Consider the following 10,365-nt stretch of genomic DNA (forward strand, 5'->3'; position numbering starts at 1 on the left):
TTTTCTGTTATCGAAGTTCATGGAAAACCAATTTTTATTTCAGTACTCAATTGAAATTAATAAAAATGTAGAAGATTAACAGATTTGATTCATTTCTTCTCGACACACACAACTTGAACTAAAGCACAATATACATGTGGTTAGCTGAAATTGAAACGTAACTTAGCATACGTCTTGTCTTTAAATGTTCAAGTCAGCTGCAAACTCCTGAAGATCTTCCAACTTGGCATTGCATAGACCTACAAAACCAAAATAAAATTTTCTTAACACGGGAACACATGCTTATTGATTTTGTCCCCTAGCAAATATCCTCAAAAACCAGAAAAGGTTTTTACTGAAGTATATATTACCGTTGATATGATCCATCAAAGACTCATCTCTCTCTGGATTGTATATCCTCCCTGTTCTGTAGCGTCCAATCTCCTCCATTCTTTTGATCTTCAACTTCTCCATTTTCACATGGAGTTCAGATGCAGTTCTTGCCATTTCTGCAGGACATAATGGTCTATATTAAGATTGATTTCTAGAAATTTCTGAACATTGAATTCTGTTGCATAAAGCCAAAAACTTTCAGTTAGATGCCAACATTTCATCATATGGAAGAACCATCATATTTAGTTTTAAACTTAGAATTGAAATAGTAAACAAAATGCAATTCCATTGACTTGGTGGAATGAAAGGTCAAAAGCAGGGCCAAAAGTGGAAGATGCTGAAGAAAGACCGACACCTCAGACTAGAGTACAAAACTAAGGGTATCTTAGCAAACAGTTGAATCTGCATAAAATTCAGTCAATCTCAATTTGGGTTGGGACCGGGGGATTAAACAATGAAACAATTGAACAACCTACTTGCTTCATCCATTACAAACTCCATCTGAATGAATTGCCAAGAGCACCAAGTAATACCAGTTCCATAAAGCAGATTAGCTCTGTGTCTTGCATAAAGGGTTCAATAAACTCTCAGCTTTTGGCAAAAGATTTAACCATGTAACTCAGGAGATGTGAACAATCAACTCATCCAACTGGCAAACATAACCTCCTAAGAAAGTAAAGGATTACAAGGATTAATGAAAAATGTACCTCATCTTAGACATCCATAGAATGTTTTGTTGATTTATGCAACCTCCAGAGCAATCGAATTTTCAAAACCATAACAGATGAGTATAAAGTTCATAATGGAACTAGTAAAGCTTATGCAGTTGCTCATTCCAAGTCTCTGTCTTAGAAGAAGCATAGACTTTTCTGCTATTTGATTGTAATGCGTGCATAAGGAACTCATTACTATGAGCTATTACCAAGAGAAGCTCATGTCATAGCCAGACTCATTACTATGAGTTGTTACCAAGAGAAGTCCATGTCCTAGCCAGTACCATCATAAAATTGCAAGGAAGATTACCACAAGAAAAGGTAATTTCACAAAATGAATAATGTAAACTACCAAGTTCCATATACTTAATCTGGAGTATTTTATAAGTCATAAGCCACATGAGAAGAAGATCCATTTATAATGGCACTCTTCAAGTTAAAGTTTACAAGTCTTACTTCATTCTAGGTTTTTTTAATTTTTATTGAAATATTGTCAATATTTCAATCTTCTTAAAAAAAATAGGGGAAAACAAATAGGAAATATTTTATTTGACATTCTATTTTTGTTCTCCCTATTTTGCCTATTTTATCTCTACTTTCTTATGTTTCCTATTTTTTCACTTCTCTCTCTCTTATTTTGTCCCATTTGTTTACCAAGGTTTGACTATGATACTGGAAACACATCATATCGGAAAAAACTTATAGCCAATCAACCGGTGTAATAAAAGAGGTGACCAATCAGGTGGTATTCATCAAACTCACGGGGGTGCTTTGATTGGTCATCTCTTCCAGTACCATGCCTTCCCGGTATCATAGATTTTCCCTTGTTACCAAAATACATGGATTTTTTTTAAAAAAGGAAAAGTATTCAGTAAAATGAGAACAAGGGGAGAGTCATAAAACTAAGCTTCTCCCAAACACTATACATTGAGTGACTGCACATCCAAAAAAAGATCTGTCAAACAAATAAACAAAAATACAGGCTCCTCCCTTATCCAAGTGAAGTATTAACCAAAAGAAAATTCTGAAAAGCAATATTCCTGGACAGAACTGCCACTGGCAACCATAAGACATAGGTAAGCGTTTTCTTAACATTTCATCTTCCTGGTAAGCATCATTCTCAAGTAAATTTGAATTGCATTCTGTCCAAATTGCCCAAAAAATTGCAACTGGAACTCCCCGTGTTTTCTTGCCTTCTCTATTCAAATCCTCTAGACACCAGCTCTCTAGACATTCCTCGCCATACTGGGGGAAAACAGCTTAAATTTAGTGCCCTGAAGAAATAATCCTAAACCCCATGAAATTTTCTTATATGTTTGTGACCCTCAGAACTGGAATGAAATCCAAATTTTTCAACAATTCTGTTAAAATTTTACAGTTTTACACTGCTTCAAGGCCTACTATAAGTGGAAAAGATATTACAGGATCTCAGAATATTTCCTATGGACAAGTTATTTTGTCCATCATTTTCCTAAAACCTAATCTTGTTGCTTAGCAGAGAAATATTTTCTCAATAATTTAACTAAAAAGCAGGCCTCATATAGCAGTTTAAGTTCAGCATAAATACTGTATACCTTTAACTGTATCATTCACAGAATTTTGTTCAAATAGCTGTGATGCCTCCTTAAGGGACATAACACAGCTTTTGCTTAGAACAGACTGCGTTTCAAGTTCCTGAAGCTCTCTGTACAGCTCAGCACCTTCATTTCCCACCTGAACAGCCACTTGTCATTGAAAGAAAAATTGCAGATGATAAAAGAAAAGGAAAAACCATAAAGTAATGCCAATTACTAAGATTATATGGTGTTCATTACCACAAAAAGCTTTTCTCTTAAGGATTGTAATTGAGAATCAAGATCTCCATCACATTGAGAATCTTGGCCCATGGTACTTTCCCCAGCAGACTCTTGCTAAAAAATGACATTTAGAGAAACAACCTTTAGCTATAAAATATACACAGAAAACATACATAAAGGGAAGTTCCTTAGTATATTGCAACAGGGGCCACTACTTGGTGTAATGGTAAAAGCTTGGGCTGACAAGCGTGAGAACATAGGTTTGAGTCTGAGGGTGTCCACTTTATGCAAAAAAAGAAAATGCCAAAGTCAGGTGACCGACATTGATTAATGGCCTTTTGGGTGTTAGTTGGTGCAAATAACTAAAATATTGAATATCGTCTACAATCTTCTCAAGCTGTCATATACCTCATGAAATCATCTATATCCATTATAGGCAATCCAAAATTAACCAAGCACCATATAAAATGTTATTAACTTCATTCTATAGACTGTTTATCCTTGATAACTATTTAGAGAAGTGTTAAGTTAGGTTTATCTCTTTATATCTTGGACTGGAAGCTAGTCAAACATGTCTCTGCTTCACTTGAAGGGCATATACTGCCATATATCCCTGTGGAAGAGAAAATATAGTGCATATCCTTTCATGAATAGGGAAGGGAATCTATTCCTCCTAACAACTTGTTTTCAAAAACTCTGAAAATTATCGGGGATGTTGATGTCTTCCAGAGAGTAACAGCCAGAGATGAATACAAGGTAACCTTAATTTTTCAACTTACCAAAGTTCACAACATACATCTGATGACCATTGCTTCAGATATTTTGGTAAGTTGTGCAAGATAGAAAATTTGTGAAGTTTGGTAAATTGTTCAAGAGAGAAATATAAAACTCTTAAATCCCCTTGATTTTCAAAATAAATTCAGTTACTGACAAAAAATCACGAGTTTTATTGGAAAAAAAGTAGAATATGTCCAATACATCAAATGTTGAAATACAGAAAGCATCACTTACATTTTTCCTTTTATCTTTTTCCTCGATTTCTTTCCCATGCATTTTTAATATCGGAAAATGTTCAAAATATCCGTAAATAGTAACCAAGTGGCCAAACAGACAACCTTTAAAAGGATCACTTCTAATTGTTTTTATGTGTAATCAGTTTCCCCTTTATGTGAAGGAACTAGTAGTAAACTGGATGAAAGAGTTCGGATCTTGTGACAAGTATGACAAATATATATGGCATGAATGAATGCAAATTTTGGGGAGAGTATGACCAAATGTCTGACTTATTGCAATTCCTCTTTTCTATATGTATTACAGGTTTGAGTAAAGGTTGCACAACTTAAAGATGCTAGTAGTACTTGCAGCAGAACATCACTTCCCACAAATAGTTTTAGCAAGTAGGAAACCATTTCAGACTTTTGCTGTTAGGTAGCTGCAGAAAGCTGAGATCAACCCCTCCAAACCAAAACCAATATTATAGATCCAGCAACATTTGTATCCAAAGTCTATCTCATCATGGTGATATAGAGTATGAAAAATGCCACAAAGTGAGGCAGTGTTTTAAGATATGGACTGTATTCAAAGAACTATCAGAAAACTTCCAACAGAAATTTTACTTCAAAAAGTTTTTAAAGGTGATTTTTCTTTCATGGCACCATAAGCTATCACAAATATTTTCTTGGTACTTGCCTCAAATGAGGAAAGATGATCTTATGAGTAAATTATAAGCCTAAAAGAATACAACTAGACATGGCCATGGTAGCCTTTCAAGAAATGTGAACATACAAGTTTTGGTAGTGAGAATCCCTCAGGAACAACAAAACAGTGTCGGAGGCAGTATTTTTCCCACATATCCAGTCGCTTGTCCAGCCCTGATTGAATAATATTCTGGATATAGGAAATACCCTACACAGAAAAATCATGTGTCAAAAGAAAGCAAATAGAATACATCTTATAAAAACTTTAAAACAAGGCAGATATTAGCTTAGAAAAAGTTTAAAATTCTCAGGGATCAGTGCTTGAAGAAGAAAAGCATATAAATGTTGTTTTGGAAATGGGTCCCTGGTAGATCTATAGAGAAATATTTGCACTTGTTTTTCTTTTCCTAAAAAATTGGGCATGCAAATATCTAAGTTATGAGCTTAACTCTCTATCTTAGGTGCTGCCAAAAGTAGTAGAAAAAATTTCTGAATTTTTTATAGAATAATAGCTCCAGAAGTAGAACATGGCTTTGTTCTCTTATTGACTAAATGGCTAATTCCTCAACTAAATTAATAGCTCCAATTTTCACCTAATTACCTCTAATTTTACATAAACCTAGGAATAGAAGAGAGAAAGACATATAGGCTGAAGTTATCAGACTGAAGTTTGCAGTCTCCCATTTGAGAAGGACGCATATGCACCAATCATGTCTGAGGCTTAAAAACCTAGACTAACATAAATTCAGTAGAAGCTTCATCTAAATTTGACAACTTGAAATCTAATCAGATCTATCCAAGTTGATTGACTAGTTCTGGAGACTACATCCAAATGGAGTATTTTCTTTTTAAGCTAGCTTGCTCCTTATATTGTGGGATATTTTTCATTGAACTAGATAGTACAGTAACCAGGAAGTTACTTCTATGCCAGTGAGAGAACCGTTACGAATTTCCAATTCCATTAAACTATACAAAATTCTAGAATATGTCTATTGGCAGCATATATTTAGAGATCAGTGTAAGTACCTGGTCATGACTTTGCCCAAGGTAACCGATACAAGTGTGACACTATGACTCCTTGGTACAGATGTGAATTAGCGTCAGTTATAATATATATCCCATCAAGATGAAAGAGCAACACAAACTCATCCAACAACCTAAATGGGAGCGAAGCTGCTCCACGCCGTCTGAAATTTTAACTATTTATCTTTAATCGAAAACCTCTTCCTCATGACTAATGTAACTCGTTTCTTTTGCAAGCATGTTAGATAACCTGCTATTTCACATTATTTATGCACAGGTGTTCAAAGTAATTACTACAAAACCTGAACAAAAATATCGCGATTATTCTCAGAAACACGTTTCCAATTTAACACCTAAAAAGTGGCGCATTCAAATTTACAAGTTAAAGCAACAAAAATGGAACAGTTTTTTAATTGAATAGCATAAAGCCACAGAAGCTACCTTCTTCAACTCGACCGACTTATCCTCACCCGCATTGCCCAAAAATGTTAATGCCTGCCTGTAGAAACGCGAAGTCGAATGACAGAGAATTTCAACTCCGGCAGTCCAGAAATAAATCGAGAAACAGAAAGAATTCAATTTAAAAAAAAAAAAAAAAGTTAACAGCTTGAAATGAAGAAGGAAAAGAAGATGAACTGTTCGTAGAATTCAAAAGCCCCATCAACCATGTCATCAACCGTATTCAAAACTTCATTGATGAAGAGCTGGGGGTTCAGATTCAAGGAGTCGAAGATCGCCTCGCTCTTACTTCCTTCCATTAACGATTCTTGTTGATGAAGAAGAGCTGGTTCGTGTTCTCTCTTTTGCAAATCCTTCTGAATCAAGAAGCAAGTAAAGATGAAATTCACTTCAGCGACTGGAAAACGAATTAACCAACGAAAAAGGAAAAAGATCTTCAGGGAAGAACAAAAGTACAAAGGCCTTCGATTCGATTTGATTCGATTCAGGACTGGTTTCGAGTCTTTCGACTTTGGATGGTGAGCTTTCTTATTTCCCGCCGAGGGTCCTGTTTGTTTGTTGCCTCGCTCGACTCCCGAATTTGAAAAGCCTATCATTATCATTTATAAAACATCAACCACTCCACATCATATGGTTCCCCTATAAAAGAAAGGGTAAATTACATATAACCACCCTCTACTTAGGTAAATTACATGAAATATTCTCACGTGAGTGTCATGTGCAGGTTTATACATCTGTAAAACTCCAAACTACTATTTTAAGACCATTTTGCCCTTTTGATTTTGAAATCCCCCCTAAGGCCTTAACGTATCTGTCTATGAAATACTAGACTGACTGAACATGTTAAAAAAAAAAATGAATATTGCCCTTTGGAAACTCATCATATGCACGCTGAAAGAATATCGCGATCAATACTTCGAAGTTCGAACCATGCCTGAAACCCTAGCTCTCAATGCTTCCTCTCAAGGAGGGACACAAGTTATTCATCTTCTATGCTTTAAAAGAAATGGTTCATATACAACTTCATTGTTAACCCCATTAGCTAATTAGGAGTGAGTAAAGTGCTAGAGAGTCTCTATTCATCAACGTCGTCATTCAAGCATTATATCTCAACTACATGTGGTGGATTGAATTATGTTTCGTCATTCTATTTTGTTTAATGTTAAATCAATTGTACAAGTTATGAGTGTTAAAATCATTTTGTAATAATTTGACTTTTATTATTTTTTGCTTACCGTTGGTCTTTTATATCTAGGGATGCAAATGGATGGGATCATATTCGAAATAGGATATATCCGAATCCGATCCAACACTATTAAGGAGATATTCGATTCAAAAGCATGGATTTGAATTCGAATCTGGTAAGAGTGTCATATATTCGGATTTGATTCGATTAGTTCTGATTTTTTAAATAAATAAATTGTTAAAATAAAATAAAATATAACAATTTAAATAAAAAATACAAATATATATCTTTCAAGCTATTTTGATCATATATATACATGTTTTTATAAAAAAAATAATATAATAAAAAATACAATATAAATACTGTATTTATAAATATCTTCGATTAGATAGGATGATCCAAATCCAATCCGATTTTTTTTTCAGATCTTATTATTCGATCTGATCCAATCTGACCCAATGATCTGAACTGGGAGATCTAAATTCAACAAAATGTGATCGGATTTCGGATTGGATCATACCCAATCCATTTGCACTCCTATTTAGCCCCTTCAACTTGCAAATTGCAATATGGCTTTTTTTTATACATGCCACCAATAGTCTCCTATACATGTAACGAAACTAACTTAGTATCTTTTCTGACTTTATCACATATAGGAACTCCTCATAGGTTGCTTCCAATGACTCTTAGTCATTGTTTTAAACATGGTTTTCAAAATTGGATCGGACCGGAAAAAGCGGGAACCGATCACCTGATCAGTTCTATTTTTTTCTAAAATCGTTGATTTTGGTCAATAAATTGTTGAACCGGCCGATTAATCATTCGAACGGTTTTGACCATTTTTCATTTTTTTTATCTTTTATTTTTTTTGTCGGGATCATTCAGATCAAACAATCGAAATGTTCGAATCAATAACCGAACCCCTAACCGGTTCAGTTTTAAAAACCATGGTTTTAAATCCCAGCCCAACGTTCAACCAATGCAGATTGAACCATCAAACAAATAAATAAATGATTCAAACAAAAAAAATCTCTAACAACAAGCAAAATATTTATACTGCATAAACCATATGCTTGTATTGGGTTTCATGCGGGTTATAAAAAGTAAATCCAAATACCAGATATCACGTATGAATAATACTTATTTGCAAGTGCTCTTTAGAAATGCAATTTGGACGCCTCGGGTTTGGGAAATCATAGACAATATGCATATATAATATAAACTTGTTCAGGCTTGCAAGCCTGCCTCATAAGCGAAGCTTGCTAAATTAGCAAACTATCCTACATATTAGACTTGAGATTGATTCAAAGCTTCGTTTAAAACTTTAAATTGAGCCATATCGAGCTTTCAACAAGTAATCCGTGTCCATTCCTAATTATAATAATAGTGATGGTAAGTGATCTGGTCACTCATACTAGAAGTGGCTCTATTCCTAACTGGCGACGGACGAGAGGCATCTGAGAGGAAGAAGATGAAGGATCCCGGGGGGGTTCACCCGGCGGGAATACTCCGACGATCAAGTTAGTAAATTGGGAGAGCAAAAAAGAGAATGCAGAGAAATGAAAGAGGTAAGAGTGATGATCATGTAATACCTTCACCCCTAGGGGTCGGGGTCTTTATATACTAGGATTCTGACCTGTCAGGTGTAACTGCATCCAAATCTCGGTCGCGGCAATCTGTTGTCAAATAACGGCTTAGAGTGGTTGGTCGTTGTTTGTCAGAGCTGAGCTGTCGGGCAAAGGTGGCTGCTGCAGAGTATGATCCTAACAGCCTCCAGGGTTGGCAGGCACGACGCCGCCATACGAGAGATGTGGGTGCAATCTCCAAGTTTGGCAAGTACGGTTGTCAGACAGAAAATCTTCCATGATACGCCGAACTGCCCCGCAGCAAGCTACCTTACGCTGAACTGCTTTGCAGCAAGCAACCTTACACCGAGCTGTTGGTGATGCGCTGAGGTGCTTCTCCGAGGCGGGTCCCTAAGGCAGCCTTAGGCAGGAGTGAGCTTATGTTAGGGAGCTGACGGGCTTAACCCGAAGTGTCCTCAGTTCGGGATTCTCCCTAGTGGGAATCTTAGCTCGGGGTGCTTCCTACTTGGGGGAGTCGTAGCTTGGGACAACGGAGTATCATCTTTAGCGAGTTGCCACTTTAGGTGGGCTGTCAAACTAGGTCGACAACTTCGTTACACTGAGTTGTACCGAACTCGTTATGCTGATTTGTCACTTATATCGAGTCATGTCCACGTGTCCTCTTATTATGAGGTCGGGCCAAATCACCCTCCATCAAATAGCTAATTAATTATATATGTCATTTATAATCATGTTAGTTTTGATTAAGTTAATAAATAATTGGTTAATTAGTTATGTTTTAAATCTATTATATAGAACTGATTAATAACTAAAAAAAAATACTACCCACCAATTCCTATGTCAAACAGTCCAACCATTTGGTCCAGATCTCAATTAGACGGTTTTGGGTCCAAAAACCAGACCCAAATCCATGATCTGGTCTTAAGTCAACCGGTCCAATCCAACCATATAATCCGGTCTGGTTTTCAAAATCATGTCAGTAAAATCTATCGTTGTTCAGTGGAATCCAAAGCATGCTTGTGAGTTGGGAAGGCCTTAATGCAATGGCTTTTTCGCATTGTACGGCAGACTGTAGGCCCATGTCATAAATCTATGTTGTGAAAAAAAATTTCACAACATTTGGGATGGTTAACATTGATTGATTTCTTGGCTCACGTAGGCCTATTTTTGGCTTTCCTTACTTTTTACCAAACACGGTTTCACAGTTCCACGGATTTATGTGTGGGGCCTATCTCGCAATGCTAGAAAATATGTTTGATCAAAAGCTTAGAAAGCACAAATACCATTTTATAGAGCCAATAAAGTGACATTCCGATTAAGCTATTTTTAGAAATTTCTTCAGCTTAATCAAAGCTAAAGCCCTCCCAAGCATACTCTTTTGTTTGAAAGGGCTTTCACACAATGGTATATGGCGTTATGTGAGTGGAGAAACCCAGAAAATTGTTAGGTGATGTTTGGCATTGATGTCGTTTTCTAAGAAAACGGTGTCACATCGGAAAAGCGATGCTTCAAGCAATGTCTTCTTGTTTGGTA

The 10,365-nt window shown here is 36.0% G+C and overlaps 1 protein-coding gene across 2 annotated transcripts; it reads right to left on the bottom strand.

The window, feature by feature from the left end:
• Positions 1–6,678, bottom strand: MIS12 (minichromosome instability 12 (mis12)-like protein). Of its 2 annotated transcripts, XM_088979573.1 has the most exons (8): positions 6,517–6,678; positions 6,238–6,416; positions 6,043–6,100; positions 4,667–4,786; positions 2,900–2,995; positions 2,660–2,798; positions 351–488; positions 1–239 (listed from the first exon to the last, which is right to left on the bottom strand). In XM_088979573.1, the coding sequence occupies exons 2-8, from the start codon at positions 6,357–6,359 to the stop codon at positions 181–183; spliced, it is 732 nt and encodes a 243-aa protein (XP_088835699.1). In that variant the 5' UTR covers positions 6,360–6,416; positions 6,517–6,678; the 3' UTR covers positions 1–180. The 2 variants fall into 2 exon arrangements, with proteins under 2 accessions (XP_088835699.1, XP_088835700.1); XM_088979574.1 differs by lacking the exon at positions 2,900–2,995.
• Positions 6,679–10,365: the final 3,687 nt, after the last annotated feature.

The sequence above is a fragment of the Nelumbo lutea genome, chromosome 3 (genome assembly GCF_056320005.1).
Source record: "Nelumbo lutea isolate HS-2025 chromosome 3, American lotus-T2T, whole genome shotgun sequence".
NCBI lineage: Eukaryota > Viridiplantae > Streptophyta > Magnoliopsida > Proteales > Nelumbonaceae > Nelumbo > Nelumbo lutea.

Bases quoted from the DNA above. Each gene is read 5' to 3' on its own strand.
- MIS12 (XM_088979573.1), bottom strand. From the start codon at position 6,359: ATGGAAGGAAGTAAGAGCGAGGCGATCTTCGACTCCTTGAATCTGAAC. The intron at 6,101-6,237 runs GTTCATCTTCTT...GCGTTTCTACAG, and splicing joins GCTTTTGAATTCTACGAACA to GCAGGCATTAACATTTTTGG. The intron at 240-350 runs GTAATATATACT...TTGGTTTTGTAG, and splicing joins TTTGATGGATCATATCAACG to GTCTATGCAATGCCAAGTTG.